The sequence below is a fragment of the Narcine bancroftii genome, chromosome 3, assembly GCF_036971445.1.
Source record: "Narcine bancroftii isolate sNarBan1 chromosome 3, sNarBan1.hap1, whole genome shotgun sequence".
NCBI classification, from domain to species: Eukaryota; Metazoa; Chordata; class Chondrichthyes; order Torpediniformes; family Narcinidae; genus Narcine; species Narcine bancroftii.
Genome location: NC_091471.1, coordinates 159591350 through 159616298, shown reverse-complemented (window position 1 = coordinate 159616298; position 24949 = coordinate 159591350). Strand labels below are relative to the sequence as shown.

General features: G+C 38.9%; 2 protein-coding genes across 12 annotated transcripts in view; one reads left to right on the top strand and one right to left on the bottom strand.

The window, feature by feature from the left end:
• The window catches only part of rap1gds1 (RAP1, GTP-GDP dissociation stimulator 1), a 105277-nt gene extending 94686 nt beyond the window's left edge, over positions 1–10591 (top strand). For 5 of the 9 annotated variants that reach the window (XM_069925656.1, XM_069925652.1, XM_069925650.1 and 2 more), the window contains 2 exons: positions 6122–6250; positions 8060–8526. In XM_069925656.1, coding sequence (XP_069781757.1) covers positions 6122–6250; positions 8060–8226 — 296 coding nt within the window. In that variant the 3' untranslated portion in view covers positions 8227–8526. Of the gene's footprint in view, positions 1–6121; positions 6251–8059; positions 8527–9921 lie in introns of those variants that run through there. The other 4 variants (XM_069925657.1, XM_069925651.1, XM_069925659.1 and 1 more) reach the window with 2 other exon arrangements.
• Positions 10592–20797: 10206 nt separating this feature from the next.
• LOC138757779 (tetraspanin-5) overlaps positions 20798–24949 on the bottom strand; it is a 116309-nt gene continuing 112157 nt past the window's right edge. For all 3 annotated transcript variants that reach the window (XM_069925673.1, XM_069925671.1, XM_069925672.1), the window contains one exon: positions 20798–24595. In XM_069925673.1, the coding sequence (XP_069781774.1) occupies positions 24530–24595 (66 nt within the window). In that variant the 3' untranslated portion in view covers positions 20798–24529. The remainder of the gene's footprint in view (positions 24596–24949) is intronic.

Here is a 24949-nt window from a genome sequence, read left to right as displayed (position 1 = left end):
TGTACCTTGAAAAGGGTAGCCCTTTCTTTGACTCCTGCTTTTCCTCTCCTCTTAACTGTTCTCACTAAAGCCTTACCATTCAGACTCAGCCCACTCTTTGCTATACCGTCCTTCACTTTTATTGTGATATTCAGCTTCTTCCTCCAACCTATGGAACTATCTGCTCGAGATGCAGTTGAGGTTGCCTCACTAAACGTATTTAAGACACAGATTTTTGAGTAGTAGGATAATTAAGGATTATGAAGAGGAGGAAGGTAAGGGACCTGACTCCACAGCTAGATCCACCATGACCTTATTGAATGACAGAGCAGGATCAATGGACTGATTCCTGCTCCTATTTCTTATCTTTTTATATTTATCTTGTGACTCTGCGGTTGTCTCATTTTTTAAAATTAGAAGTACAGCATACAGCACAGTTACAGGCCCTTCTGGCGCACAAGCCCATGCTGCCCAAATACCCCAATTAACCGACAACCCCTGTACATTTTGAAGGGTAGGAGGAAATCTGAGCACCTGAAGGAAATCAATGTAAACACGGGGAGAATGTGCAAACTCCTTACAGATAGCACCAGACTTGAACCTGGGTCACTGGTGCTGTAATAGCATTGCACTAACTGCTTATGCCAACCATTTTCTTGTTCAGTAAACATTAGAGAAGTGAAAAGAACATTAATTTTGCTTGGCCTGATATTTTGAAAAGTGCAGGTCTGGGCATTGATTTAGAAATTATTTAAATTTTCCAGTGTATGAGAAAAGGAGCAAAAATTGTTTTTTTTCAACTAACGGAGCACCCCCATAAAATGTCTTCAGATAATTACAATTGTAGTAGTCATTAAACATGCCCGTGCTCTGAAGATATCCCAGTGAGATGCTTCTCTGACAGCTTTGAAAGTGCGGTAACATGCAATGTGGGGAAAGTGATTGCTTATACTGGTGAGCAATATTCCATGTTGTTTTTTTTAATCTTTACTATTGTAGGTATATAGATTCTGTAGTTGTTTTCTCACCTCACCCTTTTGAAAAATTAATGCACTTACAAATAATATGCAAAGTCACCGCAATAGGAACATTGTGCACCCAGAATTTCTAAAGATTATAATTTTTTTCAAAAGAAGACATTTCTCCTCATATTTAAGTGTTAGCCATTATTCTGAGACGCTCAACTCACTTCCATTAACAAGGGAAGCATCCTCCCATTGTCTACTTTTTAACAAATGTTTAAATTAGATTACCTCGTTCTTTTAAAATAGAAGTAAAATTTGTCTTGCTTGCTGTACTCTTTCATAAGACCATAATCTTATCCCAGGATTCTTTCTAGTAAGATTTAATTGCAGTATCTCTAAGCCAATTGTCCGAAATTTGCACAGCATTTCAGATATCTCATCAAGGCCCTTATCATTGTTGTTGAGTTATATCACGCAGAACCAAGTCCTTTTGCCCACCATGTTCATGCCAGCCATCAAGTACTCATCTAAATTCATCTCACTTTTCCAACACTGGGCCTGGACACTTAACCTTAACCTCACCCTTGGGTTGTATGTTTCAGATACTAACTGTGTGGAAAAAAAACACCGAGTCCCCTCTAAACCTTCCTTCAAACCCATCCTCTCTGGTTTTGGATAACTATGCCAAAGGAACAGTTTCTTACTAGTAATTCTTTCCATTTTCTCCCATAACAGTATACATCAATCAGGTGTTCCCTTAGCCTCCTTCACTCCAGGAAAAACAAACACTGCCTCACCACGTAACTGAAACACTCCATCCCTTGAAATATCCTAGTGACATTTTTAAAAAAGCAGAATAAAGGAAGAGCTCAGTGGGTAAGTCAGCATTGATGGAGGCAAAAGTGCAAGTTCATGTTTTGGGTCAAGACCCTGCATCACATCTAGAGGGAAGAGGATGTTTTGCCTTTATTAGCTGCCGCATAGTATATAACTGTACTTTATGGATTCTTAGTCACTTTATCTACCTGTGCTGCTACCTTCAGCCATCCTCGGACATTTAAACCCAAAATTCCTCTGTTCTTCCTCCTAATCTTGCCATTCACTCAATATGTCTTCATTTTCTAACAAAGTGTGGCACTCACACTTAAATGCCAATTTTCTGTCCACTTAACTAATCAACTTTGTGATGCTGCTAGAGACCTACTCTATCAATAACCAAAACAATTTTCATGTTATGCATAAACCTACCACCAAATCATTAAAGAATATAACAAACGCCAAGGATCCCAGCACCAATCCTTCCATTACAACAATTGTCACAGGTTTCCAAAACCAAAATATGTTGACCCTCAGCTTTCTGTTATCAAACCAATTTTCTATCCAATTACCCTTAAATACAATGGTCAAATCTTTCGGATCAGTTACCCATGCGAAAACATGTTGAGGGTCTTGATGAATATACCTTACCTCTTTGAAAGTTTAATCAAATTGGACAATCAGAACTTTGCTTTAACAAAGTCATGATATCTATCTTTGATTAATTTTGTATTTCCAAGTGTAAATTAATTGGCCTCAGAATTCATTTCCAGTAATTTCCCTATTGTGGACCACAGTGGCCTGTGATAACCTGGTACAAGATGTTAGTGAGACCCCATTTTGAGTATTGTGTGTAATTCTGATCACTCAGCTATAGGAAAGGTGCAATAAGCTGGAAAGGGTAAAGAAAACATTCCCAAGCATGTTACAGAGACTGGCAGGCTTGAGTTATAACAAGAAGCTGGATTGGCTAGGACTTTCCCAGTCGTGGAGGCCAAGAGGTGACCTTTATAGAGGTTTATAAAATCTTGAGGAACATAGATTCCCTGACCCTGTGAAAAAGACTGACTATTTTATCAAAAACTAGATGGCACAGATTGAAGGGGAGGGGAGGAGCACCTGAATGTTTCCACACACAGAATGGTAGACTTGTGGAAGGAGCTCCCAGAGGAAATGGTAGGGGCAGGTACAACAATTACAGCATTTAAAAGCCATTTGGACAGGTGCATGACTGGGAAAAGTTTAGAGGATTATGGGCTAAACACAGATAAATGGGGTTAACTTAGATAGGCAACTTGGTTGGCATGAATAAGTTGGACCAAAGGGGTAGTTTTCATGCTGTAAAATTCTTGACTCAATGGGAAATGGGCTTCTTTATTGTAAATTTTCTATAAATTTGGTTGCTACTATTTCACAAATATATTTTCTTTTGCAACAAAATGCAAGTCAAATGCATGTTAAACATCTCTGCTAAGCCTTTATTCCCCATTAAAAGAATTTGTGAATCCATTTGCACAGCATCACTTACATTCCATCATTTTCTCTTGCAAATTTTTTTTTTTCACACTATAAACCACATTGATCAAGATACATACATTTTCCTTTTCAAATATATACAGTGTCGTTTTCTCCCCCCCTCTTCCCATCTCACCCTCCCTACCTCCCCTCCCATTCATTTAAAGTTCAGAATCTAAGATACATTAAACCCGTCAAACAATGTTGTCACTCAATAAAAACAAACAAGTATTTCCACTGAGTCAATTCTTTTCATTCCCTTCTCCTTCTGTCATTTTAGGTGGTAGATGTCCCCGGTAGGTTTTCTCTATTATTGTGTTTCATGTATGGCTCCCATATTTGTTCAAATATTGTAATATTATTTCTTAAATTGTTATTTTTTCTAATGGAATACATTTATTCATTTCTATATACCATTGTTGTATTCTCAAGTTATCTTCTAATTTCCAGGCTGACATAATACATTTTTTTGCTACAGCTCGGGCTATCCTAACAAATATTTTTTGTGCACCATCCAAATCAAGTCCAAATTCTTTGTTTTTTTATGTTACTTAGGAGGAAGATCTCTGGGTTTTTTGGTATATTACTTTTTGTGATTTTATTTAATATCTGGTTTAGATCTTCCCAAAATTTTTTCATTTTCTCACATGTCCAGATTGCATGAATTGTTATTCCCATTTCCTTTTTACAGCGAAAACATCTGTCAGATACTGTTGGGTCCCATTTATTTAACTTTTGAGGTGTAATATATAGCCTGTGTATCCAGTTATATTGTATCATATGTAACTTCGTATTTATTGTATTTCTCATAGTTCCTGAGCATAACTTCTCCCATGTTTCCTTCTTTATCTTTATGTTTAGATCTTGTTCCCATTTTTGTTTAGTTTTACTATTTGTTTCCTCGTTCTCCTTTTCTTGTAGTTTAATATACATGTTTGTTATAAATTTTTTGATTATCATTGTGTCTGTAATCACATATTCAAAATTACTTCCCTCTGGTAACCTCAGACTGCTTCCCAATTTGTCCTTCAAGTAGGATTTCAGTTGGTAGTATGCCAACACTGTATCATGTGTTATATTATATTTATCCTTCATTTGTTCAAAGGATAATAATTTATTTCCTGAAAAGCAATTTTCTATTCTTTTGATCCCTTTTTTCTCCCATTCTCTAAAGGAAAGGTTATCTATTGTAAAAGGGATTAGCTGATTTTGCGTCAGTATTAGTTTTGGTAGTTGGTAATTGGTTTTATTCCTTTCTACATGAATCTTCTTCCAAATATTGAGCAGATGATGTAATACTGGAGAATTCCTACGTTGTACCAATTTTTCATCCCATTTATATAATATAAGTTCGGGTATCTTCTCCCCTATTTTATCTAGTTCTAATCTAGTCCAATCTGGCTTTTCCCTTGTTTGATAAAATCTGATGGGTATCTTAATTGTGCAGCTCTATAATAATTTTTAAAGTTTGGCAGTTGTAAGCCTCCTTGTTTATACCATTCTGTTAATTTATCTAGTGCTATCCTCGTTTTCCCCCCTTTCCATAAAAATTTCCTTATTATTTTCTTTAACTCCTTGAAGAATTTCTCCGTCAAGTGTATTGGCAATGCCTGAAATAGGTATTGTATCCTTGGGAAAATGTTCATTTTAATACAGTTTATCCTTCCTATTAGTGTTAGTGGTAAGTCTTTCCAATGCTCTAAGTCGTCCTGTAATTTTTTCATTAGTGGATAATAATTGAGTTTATATAGATGGCCGAGGTTTTTATTTATTTGTATACCTAGGTGCTTGCATTTGCCATCTGAATGGTGATTCTTTCTTAAATTTTGAGAAATCCGCATTATTCATTGGCATTGCTTCACTTTTATTTGCGTTAATCTTATATCCCGACACTTCTCCATATTCCTTCAATTTCTTATGTAATTCTTTTATTGATATTTCTGGTTCTGTTAAGTATACTATAACGTCATCTGCAAATAAACTGATTTTATATTCCTTGTCTTTTATTTTTATCCCTTTTATTTTATTTTCTGTTCTTATCAGTTCTGCTAGTGGTTCTATGGCTAACGTGAACAATAAGGGCGATAGTGGGCATCCCTGCCTTGTTGATCTGCTTAATTTAAATTGTTTTGATATATATCCATTTACTGTCACTTTCGCCAATGGCCCCTTATATAATGCTTTAATCCAATTAATATATTTCTCTGGTAAACTGAATTTTTGTAGTACTTTGAATAAATAATTCCATTCTACTCTGTCAAAGGCCTTCTCTGCGTCTAAAGCCACCGCTACTGTTGGAGCTTTATTTCCTTCTACTGCATGAATTAAGTTAATAAATTTACAAATATTGTCTGTTGATTTTCTCTTACAAATTTACATGTTCTTTTTATCATTCATTACTGTAAAAATCCTCTTTTTTTTAAACCTTTTTTTCAAAAGCATGAACAAATTAAGTTTGGTCCAAATGTTTCCTGGATTTTTGAAAAGTGGATTTGTGGATTTTTTTTTCTTTGATTCTCCATGGTTCAGTAATTATGCAGTTTGTTTTTTGGGATTTAAGACTTCCAGTTTAGTCTTGACTTCTTCTCTCATTTTGCTTTCATATTATGGTCAGATGTGCAAATCTCAGATTGCAGCACCTTTTGAAATTGAAAGTTTTGGCCAAACAAAACTACAGTGATTCAGAGAGAATAAGAGGCTTGTATGATTAGCATGTTTTGAATAAGATGTTAAGCTAAGGATTTGTTGTGCTTGTGCAGCTTGATTAGTTTCTAATGAAAGTGCTTTATGATTTAAAAGAACATTTTGATCTCATGCCAAGTTTTGACTTTGATTTCCCCAACTAGGTATAGCTGAGCAGGATCTAGCGAATGCTAAACTTGTGCAAATTTTACACAAATTGCTTTCTGATGATATCAGTGCTCCTGAAATTAAGTACAACTCATTGATAATGATTTGTACTATAATGGGATCAGGTAAGTGGCTGATGAACATAAGTTTTTTTTGTGAAATACATGGACGTGTCTGAAAATTATGCCTTATATACTGTGCATTTACAGCTCTTCATACCAGAGCTTACCGCTGCACTAAGCATTTCATTGGAGGTACCCCATAAATTTCTACTTTAGTCTTGAAGAATGGTATGAGAGCAATAAAATGTTCATGGGTTCCCAGGACATCTGCCTTAACCTGTGCTTTCCCCCTTCAGAAGTGCATGCTCACTTAAACTCGAACTATGAAACAAAACCCAGAACAGATGATCGCTTTGTGGAATATCTGTGTTCAATCCGCTGGAGTGGATCCAAGTTTTCAGTTATCCCCCATTTTAATTCACTATCCCACTCCAATTTAGACTCTTGTCAGTGGCCTCCTGTACTGATGCAGTGGGGCCCAACATAGGATTGAGAAATGGCACCATCTTTCATCTGGGCACATTGCACCTTCAGAATTTATTATCAAATTCTCCACCTTTATGTACCTTGCTCTCTGTTCATATCAGAGCTGCGATCATTTTGGCTCCTCATTTGCATTGTCTGATCTGCAGAGCATGAGCAACATATTACACACACAAAAAAGCTTTATCTGATAATAAATGTCACATTAAGTCATCAGGTCTCACCCTTTCAGAAATATTCCCGTAAAATCCATCCTATCTCCCCTCCCCCCCCCCCCCCAACCTTTGCAACCCAGGACAGAAACCTTAACTGTTTCACTTTCCACAGATTGCTGATTGTTTCCAGCATTTTCTTTCTTTCTTTGAAACCAGAACTGCTCACAATATTAACTGCCTCCTCCTGGCCCACCTACAGAACAATTAATAATTAATATCAGCTGCATATCTATATAGATAGTGGGCCATTGTATCAGATATGTTAATAATATATCTTGTTCTTGATGCAGTATCTATTCAAGCTAAACTAATAACAGGCTCGGCTGATTTTCACACAGAGCTATAATTTACTTGTCGTACAATCCAATTTTCGATTGGTCAGATGTCAATGGAGTGTCAAATATTTATAGCACATCAATCATCGAAGCAGCTAAAAATTAAGAGGGTGGGTAAAAGGATAACATGAATGTCATTGATTTGGTCGTGGCAGAATTAGTCTGTCTGACACTCACGCAGTGGAATTACAATATCCCGGTAAAATTAAAGGGTTGTGAGAGTATCTCTAAAGATCTATATTAAAAGGTTGGATTTAGTGCCTCTTTTTAATCTGGTTCCCAAGTAATGATACCTTTGCACTGTACAAAGATCAACCCTCATCATTTATAGCACCGTTTGGAGTTTAAAAACATGACAGCACACAGAAGGATTGCTTTTTTGCTGATTTTTATCTGCAAGTCATTACATACAAGGTTATTAGAAGCAAATTTGAGTGACACATTATTGCTGATCCATCCAGAGAATTAGATAGCTTGTGTACAATTAGTTTTTGCATTTTTTAATTGTTATTAGTCTGGGTGTATTTGGGCAGCACAGTCTCGTGAGTTGAAAGGGCTGAATATCTAAATGAAATGAAATCTTCCAACTGCGGCAATAATGTTTACATATGACAAGATTACTGCCATTTTTAGTTCATTTTATAAGATATCAGTGGTGCATGTTGGGATGCTAAGATCTCTAGTTTTGCATCCCCATGTACCTTTGCAATATTTAGTATACCAAAGCTCAGATGTTTTTTATTCTTCTGGAATTCTCTGCATTCTGTTTATTTTCCTATATTGGTATTTTCCCCTGCTGTAAATGTTGACCTCAAACCGTGCATCTTGGCGCCTCACAGTTCGGCAGGCAGCAGCCTCCTTTGAAGAAGACCGCAGAGCCCACCTCACTGACAAAAGGCAAAGGAGGAAAAACCCAACACCCAACCCCAACCAACCAATTTTCCCCTGCAACCGTGTCTGCCTGTCCCGCATCGGACTTGTCAGCCACAAACGAGCCTGCAGCTGACGTGGACATTTACCCCCTCCATAAATCTTCGTCCGCGAAGCCAAGCCAAAGAAAAAGAAATGTTGACCTATCTATAATGTTTCTGTGATATGACTGAAGAAAGGTGAAAATTGTTGCAGAGATATAACATTAGTTGAATATTTTGATTGCTTATATCATGGTTCATTGCTTAAGCTTATAATTATGTTTCAAGCAGTTTCATTCTCAATGTTATTGAGTGATGTTGACAAGCATTCACTTGCTGTCTTGAGCCTGTTCTGCCATTCAATAAAATCATAGCTGATTAAGCTTTGGCATCTACTCCACTTTCCTGCCTACTACCTATAACCAATGAATGATGGGACCAAGGGAAGTACTGAGGAGTGAAGAGAGCTTCATGTACAAGCCCAACAATATGTAAAAATAACACCATACAGAATAGAGCATCCACTCACTCCACCACCAAGAAGCAACTGCAGGATGCACACTGCAGTAACTCACCAAGGCTCCTTTGGGCAGCATCTTCCAAACTCATCACCTCGAAGGACAAGGGAGACAAAAACACCATAACATGGTGGAAGTTGCTCTCCAAGCCGCACACATCCTGGCATCCAAATATATCACCGTACCATCTCCACTAAAATCCTGGAACTCCCTCCATAACAGTGCTGTGAACTTCAGCAGTTCAAAAAGGCAGGTAATCACTACCTTACAGGGACAATTCAGGCAATTAAATACTGGTATTAAACAGGAGAGTCTACAGATGCTGTGATTGTAGTGCATTGCACAAAAGTGATGGAGAAACTCAGCAGGTCACAGAGCATCTACAGGAAATAGAGTAACCACCATTTCAGGCCTGAGCCCTCCATCAAGATATCAGCAAAAAGCAGGCAGCCACATGTATAAAAAGTTTGGAGAGGAAGGGACTAACAGGCAAGAGGATAGAAGAAAAAACTAAGTGAAAGGGGAGGGTGTAACTTTTAATGAGGGGGAAGGGAAGGGGTGGGGAGCTAGAGAAAAGGGGGATTAGTGGAAGCAGGAAGTCAGTTAATGCTGATTGGTTCTGTTGTCCCCAGAGAGAATATTGGGTGTTGGTCCTCCAATTTGAGCATAGCCTCAGTTTGGCAGGCCATAAATAGATATGTCAATGTGGGATTAAAACAGTTGGCCACTGGGAGATCCCTGTTGTTGCAGTGGACAGATCAAAGGTGCTCAACGAAACCATCTCCCAGTCTCTTTGATGTAAAACTTGCAGGGGTCATCTACTTCAGCCAGTGCTCCCGTTGTGGCTTCCTTGGTCTTCTGAAGAAATTCCTCATTTAAAACCTGCTCTCGACAATCCCCATAAGCAGCAGTGATACTTATCTGCTTCCTTTCCCGTGACAGAGTGCATACCTGATCATGTGGTAATGTTTTGATTCATTTTGGACAGGTACATGGATAGGAGAGGTAAGGAGGGCTTTGGACTGGGTGCAGGTCACTGGGTCTAGTCAAAAAGAATGGTTCAGCATAGACAAGAAGGGGTCTGGTTCTGTGCTGTAATGTTCTATGGTTCATTCAGTGAAAGTTGAGAATATTCTGGAGCCGCTAACACTGACGTTATTGTGATACCCATAAGCTTGCCTCAACCAGACGTCAGATGTTGATCCTTAAATACAAGATTACGAATATGCAAAATTGACTATAAATGAGGACATTTGTTTTTTTTTCTTTCAGAACAACTTAGGAAGGAAGCACAGGATATGCCATTCAAAGAGATTGTGTCAAAGCTTCGTCGTCATGAGAATAAACTTGTAGCCCAACAGGCACTAGTGACGGAGCAAAGACTGGTTATAGAAAGCTGAGATTTGTTCCCTACTTGCCTGTCCTTCAGCGTCTTGTCACTGGGTCACCTCCGTCTGCTGTGAACTGCTCCTGCAGCACCCCTGCTTCTCACTTCTTGTGCATGCATTAGATTGGTCCAGTCGTGACAAATTATAAACTGGGACCAAGTACGTCAGCCATAAGCTGTGGTTTTTAAAAGGGAAAAAAAGTAGCCAGTTGTCCTTCCATGTTCACTTGTTGTCCCTTGTTGCCTGAGACAATGTGGTAAAACTTGCATGTTGTAGTAAAATAGAAGTGACAATGTTTAGAGGAAAAATTGCACACCTGTCACAGATCGTGATATAATGCTACTGACTAGGGAACAATGCAGGATGCAGAAATTAAACCTGGGTTTTCCTTTTGATTCAGATGTTGAAGCTTTCTCCATTCTTAATACTACTAAAAGTGAAAAAAATTAGAAAACTAGTATGCTTCATCAGTCTTCCCAGGAAACCAAATGTTGGCTGTTAATGGTGTAAAATCATGGTACCTAGAATTAATAAATTAATTATCAAATTCCCAACTGTCTGTGTTGTTTTAAGAGTGGAGTTTGATTATGAATTTCACTTCTGAATAGCTATATATTGGGAGGACTTTGTCTGAACTCCTTGCACTCTATCATATTTCCCACCTGCATGTCCATCTCACCTGGCAAGTGTGTTGGATTGCAGTAGGGAGTTTTGATTTAAACAGGTCATCTTCAGGCTGACACATGCCCCTTTATTGCAGCTTTCATTTCTTCACATGCCAAGTTGAGATGATTAATTGTTTTGAACGTTCAGAAGATTGAATGCACAGAAATGGCATGAGCAGCCTTTTCCACCCTCAGCAGCATCTCAACCTACCGTTTATGTCATGAATGGAAGATTGTGCCAACAATAGCAGAACTTGTTTGAGCACTCAAAAAATGGTGGTGCCAATACTCCCAGTTGAACTGGGGCTGTGCACCTGCACCAAGCCCCCTCTTCAGATGATTTGAAATACAATACAAATTCCTTTCTCTCTCCCCAAGCATCAGGTCACTTTGTCCTAGGATACATAATTGAGTGTACAGTGCCTTTAACCAAGTGAACCTCCCCAAATTGATTCATGACAGAAACCATTTGGCTTTTCAAATTGGCCACTAATGAAAGGAAGGTGATTGTTTACCTCATCCCTTCTTGAGCTCATTTCTCTCCTACCCCAGGACCAGGTCATATTAAATAAATTGTACCTGTGGAAACAAAGTCTACTGCAACAATAGGAAATTTACTCCCATTTTCACTTACAATTTATTTGCTGACCCTTGCCCTATGTGGAAAATATTGTTTCCAGAAACTGGCACACAAATGGATTGAAACATTGCAGTGAGTACAGCAAAATGGTGTGCAATACATTGAAATAGCATTATTAATGCTTTCAATAGCTTGTAAATTAAAATTAGAGACATGTAGTATAAACTCGAGTATTTTCAGAGAAGGGTTTAATCAATTACTTTCACATTTCTATGATGAATCGGTCAGCAGGTAATTTTTTTTAAAAAATCTATCAAAAGTATTAATCAACTTTTTGTTTTGCAAACAATGAGTAGCTGGAGGGACACAGCATCCATAAGTAGTCAGTTAATATTTTGAGTTGATACCCTCATTTCTCTCCATGGATGCTGCCTGACCTGCTGAGTCTTTCCAGCTTCTCACTGTTTCCATATGCAGTTCTTGTGATGCTCTAGCAAATATTTCACCATTGAATTAAGTTGTCAGTGCAATTTTGAAAAAAATTATTTTAAGAGTGGTTAATAACAGGTAAAAGGCATGTCAGAATTTTGGGGCTAGGATATTTGGTAATCTGTTAACAGGAAAACATTCCTACTTGAGACTATTTTACCTGGCTGGTTGTATGTCAGCCTGATTCATTATCGGCAAGTGGCTCTCAGTACACAAAGACCTCCAACTCTATCCCACCATCTGTAGATTTTATAAAGCAATGCTAATTGTATCAGGTAATGGTCCATGAAGAATGCATTTGAATTGCTCTACAAACATTTTTCCAGTAACAATCATCTTTCACTAAGTATTTAAAATAAATCTCTTATGTTAAAGGAATTTAAGAAAAATCACAGCTGTCAAAGTCTTGAGCATTTTCATAATTACAGTGGTTTTAAATAAATTGTAGCCATTGGTTAAATGAAAACGTTTCATCCAGCCCAGTGTATTTTATCAGTGAGAATTGAATATTAGAGTTATACAGCATGGAAAGATCACCATCCACCAAGATCGATCACCTCCCATTAAATCTCCTCCCATTCTTCTGTAAATGGTCTCTTGATGTGGTAGCCACAACCTCACTCAGCTTATCTTTAGGACATGCAAAGAAAAATGGAACACTTCAGAAAACCCCACGTGGTCACAGTGAAGTTCACCCAGTTAGCACCCAAGGTTTGCTAACCGTTACACCTCTGCAATGACCAAGGAACTGATTATCTCAGTTTTGAATATTGATGAAAGTCAGCTCCTCTCTGATCTATTTCCAGGTTTTATTTTAAGTAATACATTAGTTGCCCTATTTTCCATTTTGAAATGGATGATTTTCTGATCAGCCAGAGACCTGTTAATGTCTTCAAAAAATGTGGAAAAAGTTTCCAAGTCTCATCCACCCTTGGGCTTAAACATTGTAACAGATAATCGTACAATAGGAATTTGCAATTCTCCAAGATTATGTTTCATTCCATACCACTGACCCAGCCCATCACATCATTTGATTTCCTTAATGTCCAAAATTTTATTTAGTTAGCAAAGTTCTGCAGGGAGGAACATCTACAGTCTTCTAGTGAAAATGTACACCCCTTAACACCTTGTGTGCTCTCCTATTTCAGCACCAGACTACTGCACTAGCTTTATATTACACAACATATTGCATTTTTATACATGTAAACTTAATTGAAAATAAAATTGCTAGTTGTAAACCTTAAAACCTTGGAAACACATAACCATTTTCAAGACAAACGATCTGAGGGGCAACAGCATGGATTACTTTACTAGTTACTTTTTTATTTCACAGAAACAGGACCTTTGCTGGAACTTATCCACGCCATCCTGACCAATTCCAGTTGCCTCTAAACCTTTTCTGTCCACATACCTCTCTAAATGTCTTTTTTTACCTTGGAATTGTACCCACCTCTACCACTTATTGCAGCAATTTGTTCCATATACCTCTGTGTGGAAAAACTTGCTCCTCGGGTTCTCTTTAACGTGTGTCCCCATCACCTTAAGCCCTCTCGTTTGAACTCCCCTACTCTAGGGAAAACATTGCAACTATCCACTGTATCATTGCCCCTCTTAGAAACAAAGAACACAACATAGAAACAGGCCCCTTCAGTCCTAGTCTGTGCAGAACCAATTTTTTTTTGTTGTCTAGAACCACTGACCTGTTCCCAGTCCATAGCTCTCCCATCCATGTACCTTTCCAAATTCTTAATTGTTAAAATTGAGCCCACATTTACCACTTCAGCTGGCAGCTTGTTTCACACCCCCACTGCTTTCTGTGTGTTAAAAAGTTCCCCCTCACATTCCCCTTTTTACTCTTAACCCATGTCCTCTGGTTTGTACCTCGTCTACCCTCAGTCGAAAAAGCCTATCTACATTTACTCTGGTCTTTCCCCCTCATAATTTTAACTCTCTCTATTAAATCTCTCTTCATTCTTCCACACTCCAGGGAATAAAGTCCTAACCTGTTTAACCTTTCCCTGCAACTCAGTTCTTGAGGTCTGGGCAACAACAGCCTAGTAAATCTCTGCCCTCTTTCTATATTGCTGATATCTTTCCTGTAGTTAGGTGGACAAAACTGCACACAAATTTGGCTTCACCAGTGTATTATGGTAAAGTATTTATGGAATTAAGTATTTATATTCCCAGATCCCTCTATTCTACCGCACTTGCTCACCATTCACTGTGTACATCCTTTCTTGGTTTGTCCTTCCAAATGCAACACCTCACACTTGTCTGCATTAAATTCTATCTGCCATTTTTCCAGCTGGTCCAGATCCCTCTGCAAGCTTTGAAAACCTCTTCCCTGTCCACACCACCTCCAATCTTAGTGTCATCTGCAAACTTGCTGATCCAATTTACCACATCATCCAGATCACTGATATAGATGGCAAACAACAATAGTCCCAGCACCAACCCTGAGGTACACCACTAGTCACAAGCCTCCAGTCTGAGAAGCAATCATCTACCACTACTCTCTGGCTTCTCCTGTCCAGCCACTGTCAAATCCAGTTCACTACTTCACCACGAATACCCAGCATCTGAACTTTCCTAACATCCCATGTGGGACCTTGTAAAAGGCCTTACTAAAGTCTAGGTAAACAACATCCATAGCCTTGACTTCATCAAATTTCCTGGTAACCTACTTGAAAAATTCATTAAGATTGGTTAAACACAACCTATCACCCACATATACAATTAATTGGATAGCCAGAAACATGGCTATCTAATATTTTAGAATACCATCCAATAATTTACCTCCTACCAGCCTATCATTTCCAGGGTTACTTTTGGAGCCTTTTTTAAACAAAACAACGTGAGCTACCTTCAAATCCTCCACACTAGTGGCTAAGGACATTTTAAATATTTCTTCCAGAGCCCCTGCAATTTCTGTACTCTCCTCCCTCAAGACCCAAGGGAATATCTTATCAGGCCCTGGGAATTTATCCATCCTTACTTGCTTTAAGACAGCAGGCACTTCCTCCTCTTTAATCTGTATAGGTTCCATGACCTTAATGCTTGTTTTCCTTACTTCCCATGACTCTGTGCCTGAGTGAATACATGAAAAAATCATTTAAGATCTCCCCACCTCTTTTGGTTCCATACAAAGGTGCCCACTCTGATCTTCAAGGTGACTAATTTTGTCCCTTACTATCCTATTGCTCTTAATACACTTGTAGAAACCCTTAGGATTTTCCTTCACATTGTCTGCCAAAGCAATCTCATGTCTTTTTTAACCTTCCTGATTTATCTCAAGGTTTTTCTCGCATTTTTTGAACTCATTTGCTCCATGTTACCTATACCTGCTATACACCTCTCTTCTTCAGAACCAGAACTCCAATATCCCTCAAAAACCAAGGGTTCCCTATGCCTGCTAACCTTGCCTTTAATCCTGACAGGAACAGACAACTCTCAAAATTGCACCTTTAAAGGTCCTCCACTGAGCTCGCACATCCTTGGCCAAAAACAACTCATCCCAATCCACGCATTCTAGATCCTTTCTCATTTCATCAAAATTAGCCTCTCTCCAATTTAGAATCTCTACCTGAGGCCCAGACCTATCCTTCCCCACAATTCACTTAAAACTAATGGCATTATGATCTCTGGACCTAAAATGTTCCCCTACACACACCTCTGTCACCTGTCCGGTCTTGTATCCTAATAAGAGATCTAGTATTGCCTTCCCTCTAGTTGGAAGTTAGAAAACTTCCCTGAACACATTTGACAAACTCCAAGCCATCCAGCCCTTTTACAGTATGAGAGCCCCAGTCAATGTGGAAAATTTAAGTCCCCTGCTATCATAACCTTGCATTTTCTGCAGCTGACTGCTCTCTACAGATTTGCTCTTCCCCTATAAAATCATCTGTCAGCCTTATTTGCTCTGAAGAAAACAGTCCCAGCTCAACATCTCAAGCCCTCCAATCCCATCATCATCCTTGTAAATATTTTCTGTATCCTCTCCACCTTAACGATATCCTTCCTATGGTATAACAACTAATTCTAGACACAATATTCCAGGCGTAGTTTCATAGATGCCCTTTACAGCTGTCATGAGATCCCAACTAGTATTCAATGGCCTGTCTAATGAAGGCCTAGACTAACTTGGGCCTCCCTGTTCTACAACCCTACCCAGGGCTCTATCATTTATTCTGCAAGTCTTGCTCTGGTTTAAAATGCCAATATGCCTCACTTTGCATTTGCCAGAATTAAATTTCCTTTGCTCACTTTTCCAGTTGATCTAATGAGTAGGATTATTTCTTCCTCATCCTTTCTGGGGGTTCTGAGAGCCAGAGGCTGTAGTGAATATTAAAATTAATTTGTTCACGTTTTCCAGCAAGTCAACTGAGTAGTACCCATTCACACCTGCGGGTTTGAAATTTCCAGACATGTGGCAGTCATGTATATTCCAAAGCTGGTGATAACTGATCTTGAAAGTCAATAGTTATTAATCACATCTCTATTTTGCTCAAGTCAATACTGCTCGATACTTTGAGCCCCCTTCCCCCCGCCCCCAGAGCTTTGAACGGAGACAACACCATCTGTCACATCATTATTCTTAAAGTTATTTCCTTGGTTTATTGTTCTTATTGTACAAGCCTACAATATACATTCCATATCAAGAATCTGCGCCTTTTACCTCTTCTGTGATGCTGACTTAACCTCAATGCTCTTGGCCACAATGTAGCCAACAAGCATATTTTACAGAATAAATCTGAAGCAAAAAATCTGATATCTGGAGGAACTCGGCACGTCTTACAATGTCCAAAGAAGGTAAAGATATAGGCCTGAAACATACCTTGATAAAGGGCTCAGACCAGAAACATGGATGCCGTGAGACCTGCTGAGTTCCTCCAGCATTTTTGTGGTTTTTTTTAAATTAAATCATAGCATGTGTAGACTTTCATGTTTCACTCCGTTAGATATTGGTTATGTTAGTTGTGAAATTAACATTGTCCAGTTCACTGAGTCACTAGTACATTAAAATAAACCCATGGCTTGCTACCGAGGGCCTTTATTTAATGTCACCTCCACAAAGTCTTTCCATACCTCACTGGAGTGGCAATGTCCAATTTTATACTCAGGACCTCACAGAACAGGATTTGGTCCTGCAACCTTTTGACTTGGAGACAAGAATACTATAAATACAGTCAGAGTTCAGAGTGTAAATACTATGTATATCCTCCTCAATTAATACACAATAGCTGATAATCCTTCCTGTTTTCAGCTAGATGCAAAGATCCTATGGACAAACAATGACATCAGAATTACGATCAGTGGGAACAATGCAGGTTTGTTTTCCAGCCACTGGAGCCTCGTTGGTCATACACAAGCCCAAGTTTGGCTCAAGTTCATTTGATTCTACTTGATACAAAAGAGACTGATGCACCAACTGTAATTCTGCACACAGTGAAGTTGCTAATAACCAACTTTGGATAAGTATAATTCACTACATTTAAAAAGTGAATACATATTTTTAGCATTTTCTATTTGCGCTTGAAATGTGCTTCCAAAACCTTTACTCACTGTCATCTTTCTTCAGCATGTTTGCCCGTGTATATCTATCTGTTCAACTGAAGGATCGGAATAGTATGACCTTTATCACAAGTTGTTGTCTTTCTCAAGCGTCAATGCTATTGCAGAGGAAAAGGAATCAAGTGACAGGTCTACCTCTTCTTTATTAGTCTTTCTCCCAAACAGAAATTTGATGTTCCCAAAGTTGTCCATTAAATTTGAACACTAGAGGGCAACCAAGGCAAAAATCAAAACTATTTTTTAAAATTTAGACATACAGCACAGTAACAGGCCCTTCCAGCCCATGAGCCCGTGCCCTAAATACACCAATTAACCTACAACCCCCTTGTTTTGAAAGGTGGGAGGAAACTTGAGCACCTGGAGGAAACCCAAAGAGATACAGGGAGAAAGTACAGAGAGCGGCGGATTAAGACCCAGATCGCTGGCATTAGAATAGCTTCGCGCTAACCGTGCCTCACTTTACTATTAAATCTGGTCACATCTGGATTTTTTGGCCTTTGGTCTCAACATTTTCCTGGACCATGTTCTTCTCATCTTTCATCACCCACACCAAAAGACAAAGCCTTCTTTCCCGTGTTTATCCAGCCTCCATTCAGGCATTGTGCAATTCCCCATTGGGACCAAGTTCATTCGTTACGAAGGGCCCCAGGCCTGAAATGCTGGTTGCCCTTTCTTTCCTATGGATGCAGCATGGCCTGCTGAGTTTCTCCAGCATGGTTTTGTACTGCACAGAGATCTCTCCTGTCCATCACCACTGACCCCCATGAATAACAACGTATAAGAGTCAGAGAGTCAAAGGTTACACCTGCTTGTTCAATCTTCTTTGATGGACATAATTTCTCAAATGATTCCATAAAAATCATCTGATCTTTGAATATCCCCAATTTAACACAGCTCTGAGATCACAGAAGTTGTAGAATGAATTCAATGAAATGTAACCTAATTAGGACGAAACAATATTATTAAAGACCTCAATAATAAACTAGAACCATTGGACTGTAGCACAGAAATAAGCCCTTTAGCCCATCTAATACTTGCAAAATTACTTATTCTTTTTAACAATATAGCAGGGGAGAAATCCATTCTGGCTACTGAAACCTGTGCTGCCCGATTAACCTACCAATGTATTTTGATGCTCATTCTCCATTTGCAAAAGATGGTGTGGGATGATGTGTCAATCTTCATTGCAGAAGACAATAGCAATATACTTGATAGTCAGAGGTCTCAGGGAATATAATTAAATACAGTCAGGATGATTAGGGAGATAGTGATTAGTAAAATGAATGGACTAAAGATAGATAAATCTCCTGGATCAGATGAGGTGCACCCACGGGTTCTGATGGAGGTGGCTTTGGAGATTGTGGAGGCTTTGGAAATGATTTTCTAGGAATCAATAGACTCTGGCATAGTTCAGGAGGATTTGAAGGTCGTAAATGTAGTCCTGCTGTTTAAGAAAGGAGGGAGACAGAAAAAATAAAATTATAGGCCTATTAGTTTTATGTCGGTAGTTGGAAAGTTATTGGAATCGATCCTCAAGTTCGAGGTTATGAAATACTTCGAGGTGCATGACACAATAGGTCCAAGCCAGCATAGTTTCATGAAAGGAAGATCCTGCCTGACCAACCTACTTGAAGAAAGGCAGGATCACTGGCTGATGAGCAGAAGGGCAAAGGGTGGGAATAAAGGGATCCTGTTCTGATTGGTTACTGATTACTAGTGGTATTTCACAGGGGTCCACTTCTTTTTACAATGTACAGCAATGATGTAGATTATGGATTTTAAATGGTTTGGTGGCTAAGTTTGCAGATGACATCAAGATGAGTGGAGGAGCAGGAACTGTTGAAGAAACCGAAAGGTTACAGCGATATTTGGACAGTTGAGGATAGTGGGCAAAGAAATGGCAGATGAGATACAATGTTGAGAAATGTAGTTATAAATTTTGGAAGATGAAATAAACAGGCTGATTATTATTTGGATGGGGAGAACATCCAAAATTCGTAAGTGCAAAGGGTCCTCATGCAGGATACCCTAAAGGTTAAGCACCTGGTTGGATTGGCAGTAAAGAAAGCAAATGCTATGTTGGCATTCATTTCAACAATAGTGTATAAGAGTAAGGAGATGATGATGAGGTTCTATAGGGCTCTGGAGAGACCTCATTTGGAGTACTGTGTGCAGTTTTGGGTCCCTTAGAAGGGATGTAATAATGTTGGAGTGTACAGAGATTTATGAGGATGATTCCTGGAATGCAAGGACTAATATATGAGGAGCATTTATCAGCTCTTGGACTGTATTCATTGGAGTAAAGAAGAATGAGATGGGATCTCATAGAAACATTTTGAATGCTGAAAGGATTGGACAGAGTAGATGAGAATAAGATGTTTACCTTGGTGGGTGAATCCGGGACAAGAAGGCACAGTCTTAGAATTAGACGGTACCCATTTAAAACAGAGATGAGGAGAAATTTCTTTAGCCAGAGGGCCGTGGATTTGTGGAATTCATTGCTACATACAGCTGTGGAGGCCCGATCATTGGGGAAGTTTGATAGGTATCTAATTAGTCAAGGCATCAAGGGATATGGGGAAAGGTTGGAATTAGAACGAGATGTGAGAACAGTTTAGGTCAGGGTGGATTTGTGGAGCAGACTCGATTGGCTGAATGACCTACTTCTGTTCCTTTATCTTGTGATAGGAAGAAATTCACTGGGGTATCCACCACCTGGGCTCATGTCCTGAATACCTGCACCAGACTTTTCAGGAGCACAATATGTCCACACAGACATTTGTAGAAACTCGGAACTTTTTATAGGTCAGTTGTTAACTTTTAAAATGAGGATAATGGAGTTTTCTTAACTAACATCTTCAAGGAAGTTACTAATCAGAGAATAATAGATGGGGTGGGGGGGGGGGGGGTCCATGCACATATACTATTATTTTCTGTCCTGGTAGATTTATCCATTTACAGTCTTTATTCTGAACCACCGCAACCATTTCTAGCTCTCCCATCAAGCCCTACATAATTTTAAATAACCTAGGCAAACCATTTGGAACCTCCTAGTGAAAAATAGTGAGGTGAACCCCAAAAATAAAGAAATAATGTCATTTTCAACACTTTTTTTTTTACAAACAGTATTTTGGAGAAATTAAATAGCTTCCGGCAGAATGCTTCACAATTTGAATCTTCAGGGTTGAGAGCAAGAAGATGCGCAAACAATGTTCTCCAACCTCAACAGATGAAGTGTTCAATCCCACAACTGGCCTCACAAAAGTATCAAAATTATATACTGGTAGTGACTTAAGGATTTTCATGGGTGTAGAGTTTAACATGGAAATCCCTCACTATCATATCGATCTATCTTATGTATTTATGGTCTCTTTTAAATTAATTCATTAGTTTACTATGATAGATTATTCTTTACAAGTACCTCTTCAGCTGCAGCAAATAAGAAGCTCAATGAATATGTACATTGTACCATTTATATGACAATAAACTCATTATCATTACAAGCCATACATTTTCCAGGATTCTTCAACAGAATCGGGGAGGTGGGTTATATTACTGTGAACTTAAGCAACTTAAAAACTACTTGAGTAAAATACTCTGAAAATATATTGTGCTTTGCAGCATAGAAGCAAGTATTTTTAAGTGGCACACTAAGCCATAATCAATCAGCAAACACACAAAATTAATCTGTGCACGTGGATTCTAATTCCTAACATATATATTTAAGAGATTGAAATTTTTCCTTCCTTTGGAAGCACTAAACTGTACGTTCACAAGATCAGTTTTCATGAAAAGTTAGATGAGTATCACACCAACTTATGAGCAGGACCTCGAGGGTAGATTTTTAAAGATTAGTTTCTAAAAGCTCAATCAAAGAGGTAGGTTTTAAGCAGAGAGAAAGAGAGAGTGACAACTGTAACATAACTTGGTATTCAGATTATGTGGTGGATAATTTAAATGCAATATTACAAGTTAACCTTATTGAGAGGGAGGGGTGAGATTAGTCAGAGGATTTTTTTGGATTAATTAACTAAACATAGTTTAATATGGTTGTCATGGATCATGTCATTAATTAGGATAGAATGGATCCTTTGTCCATATAAATGGATTGTATAATTTATTCTTATCTATTTTCTATCCAGAACTATATTAGGATATATTATGAGAAAGGGATAAACTGTTAATTACCATATTGATAAAATTCGATGCCTTAAAGAAATAAATTAAATAAACAATTATGGATAGGTTTTTGATTTACATATGTTTAATGTGTGAGATCTTTATATGACCTGTTGTTTGCTGTCATTAGATGATTTTGTATGTTGGAATTGTATGTTAAAATCAATCAAATATTTTTTTTAAAGATAATTTACATGTAAATTGTAGTTTTGTATTAAAGTCGATTAAATAGATGTGAATGAATCACGTTCAGTGCATCATTTCTTGGAATAACAAATCCTTTCTTTCCATTCTAGCCCTTTCCACTTCACTTCAATGTCACCTTTACCTTTTCCCAATTCCAAACCATTGATGTACACCCCATAATCAAGGGACCATTTCACCCATCCACTATTACCCTTCGCTTTGTGCCATTCCTCCAATTCTGGATCTATTGATTACAATAATTCCAAAAAACAGAAAATGATGAGTCAGAATATAGGGTGGAGTAGAAGAATCTGGATTGGTGCCAGAACAACTTCTTTCTCTCAGCATCAACAAGACCAAAGAGTTTATGGTTGAGTTTAGGGAGGAAACACTAGGGAACCACATACCTGACTTAACTGATGGAAAAAGGGCTAGTTCCTTCAGGTTCCTGGGAGTTCACATTATCGGAAGACCCCTCCTGCAGCCAGCACATAGATGCAACCTTGAAGAGGCCCAACCAACACCTAAGCAGCTTCAGGAGATTTGGCACATCACCTTGATCACAATCTCTTCTCACTGCTAGCTTCGGGCAGAAGGTACAGAAGCCTGAAGTTCAGAACTTCTAGGTTCAAGAATAGTTTATTTCCAACAGCTCTTGAACCTCCCAGTACCTGTACGATCTTAACCACAAAAAGGTCTGGCTGCACTATTGAAAAGCCACTTTTTTTTTGCACTAACTGTAAACATGTACAATGTATCATTTATATTTATTATCTTTTTATGTGCAGTAACTTAATGTACATTATTGGAGGTGATTTTTTTTTAAACTAAACACCAGTTTGGCTCCAGCAAGCAAATGTTTTGGTGTATATATACCTTGTACTTGTGTTGTATGAAAATTAACTCATTATCACTGCAATTATGCTTCCATTATTTTGCCATGACAAATCTTAATGATCTTTTGTGGTTCATTTAAAAAATTGCATTAATATCTTTCAAAATAGAAAAAGGGTTTCTTTTTTATTTTAAAATCGATTACCACCATCCACAAACCCAATGATGTCTTGACGAAGCAGCAACTTCACCTCTTGTTCAGACCACAAATTAGCTCGGTGTGTACTGCAACCTGGGGAGAGTCCACTGCTCTCCAAGAGAGGCAGGGCAATCCCACCTGCAAGATTTTCATGCAACACAGCTCAAACTGGAGATTCAGCATGCTGATTACACATCAAACAGATAGAAGCTAGATGCAAGCAGAATTAAAAGTGCAAGAAGAAAATCAACACCCTTAGACACAATGGAACTGAATATTTGCCACTGGGAACTCATTCTGTTGAAGAGACATGCTACCAGTCCAAATTATATTTTAAAATGTGAGAAATCTTTGTCTTATTAGGAATGGGAGAGAAAACAAAACTGCCAAGTTGGTAAGATATCAATTCATTGGATTATTAGTGCTGCGTACTAATACTGTTGGTATTTCAGTATTTTACTTACAATTATAATTCTGGAATACATTTATTAAACAGCATCTCAAAAGCAAAAATACAAACTGCTGGATGAGCTCAGGGAGTTGAGCAGCATCTGGGGCGGCAGAGGGGTGGTCAAACTTACTGGTCTGGCTGAGATACAGAGGGGAGATAGGTGGTATAAAGAAGTGAGAGGGAGGGGTTGAGACAGAGGCTAGAAGATGGAATCACATGGAAGGGGCTTGTGGGCAAATGGAACCGGGATTTTTTTGGGGGTGGGGGGGTGGAGAGAAGAATGCAAGGAATAAGAAACTAAGTTGGACAGAGTTGAGGGTTATGGGCAGATGGAAGGTGAAGGAAGATGAACAACAGGTGAGTGGAGGGGATGGGAATCAGATGAGTGAATGGGGAGAAGAGAACAGGGGGTGACTTGAAATTGGAAAATTCCATTAAGCTATAGTCTACCCGAACAACGTACAAGTTCAAATCACAGCCAGAGTTTAGATCTTTTTGAGCGTCAGAACATAAGAAACAGGAGCAGAAGTCAGCCATTTGGCCTGTCGAGTCTGCTTTGTCAGTAGGGGTGGCCAACCTTTTAGGTTAGACACACAGCACGGTAATAGGCCATTTCAGCCCACGAGTACGTACCGGGAGTGTAGGTTTATTGGGCAGCATGGACATGGCCTGTTACCATGTTGTATGCCTAAATTGAAAATTAAAAGGTTGGCCACCCCTGAACTAGATCATGGCTGGTCTGACTGTGGACTCAAATCCACCAACCTGCCTGTTCCCCAGAACCCAACATTTAAAAATGAAACCAATCTATGTAAGAAAATAAAACCGAGGAACTGAAAGCCCTTCAATGGTAGAAACAAGGGATTACAACAGACACTTCCTGGATATGAGCACTAATGGGCCTCCTGTGTACAAATCATTATCAAAATTATGTTGAGGGAATGTTTACAATGTTCAGGGTGGGGGAGAATGGTGTTTCCTATTTTCCAATTAAGGGAGGGATTTAGTCCACATGTGAGAATCTTGGATTTTCCTGAACTGAACAACATCACTACCCACACACAGCAGCGCAGGTAGAATGGAGACACCACAGTAGGACAGCCATGATAAAGATGCATCGCTCCAAATCTCTTCATGGCAGGTGGTGGCTTTAGCCCCGATGCTGGTTTTCCACACAGTCACAGAGCAGGGGTGGGAAAGGAAACACCCATTTCCCCCCCAAAACTTGGTGCGCTTCACTCCCCACCCTGGTCCACATGGTGAGTTGGCTCATGAGTAACAGTCCGAGGTCTGCTGCACCTTCTGCCAGAGTAATCCCCTGTTGTGAGTCTGGATTGGTCACCAGCTGGCCTTAACAGCTTTGATATCGCTCACCAAGTTCTGAGACAGGCAAATGCCAAAAATCTGAGAGAAAGAGAAACAATTCAGGAATGCACAAAAGCAAAACTGTTTGAAGATGCTAAAGACACAAGATATGAAGTTTAAAATCAATGCCACCTCACAGACAACAAGCTTATTTGCCCAGAGAGTCTGTGCTGACACTAGTCCAATACTAACCCATTATAGTTGCCCACATTCCAGTAAACTCCCATCAGGTTCTCCCATTCATTAACACACTGCGGGCAACTTACAGCAGACATTTAACCTACTGACCATCAATTGGGATGTGGGAAGAAACCAGAGTATCTGTGGGAAACAGGGAGAATGTTCAAACTCCACACAGAGAGCACTTGAGGTTGGGATTGAACCGGGTCTCTG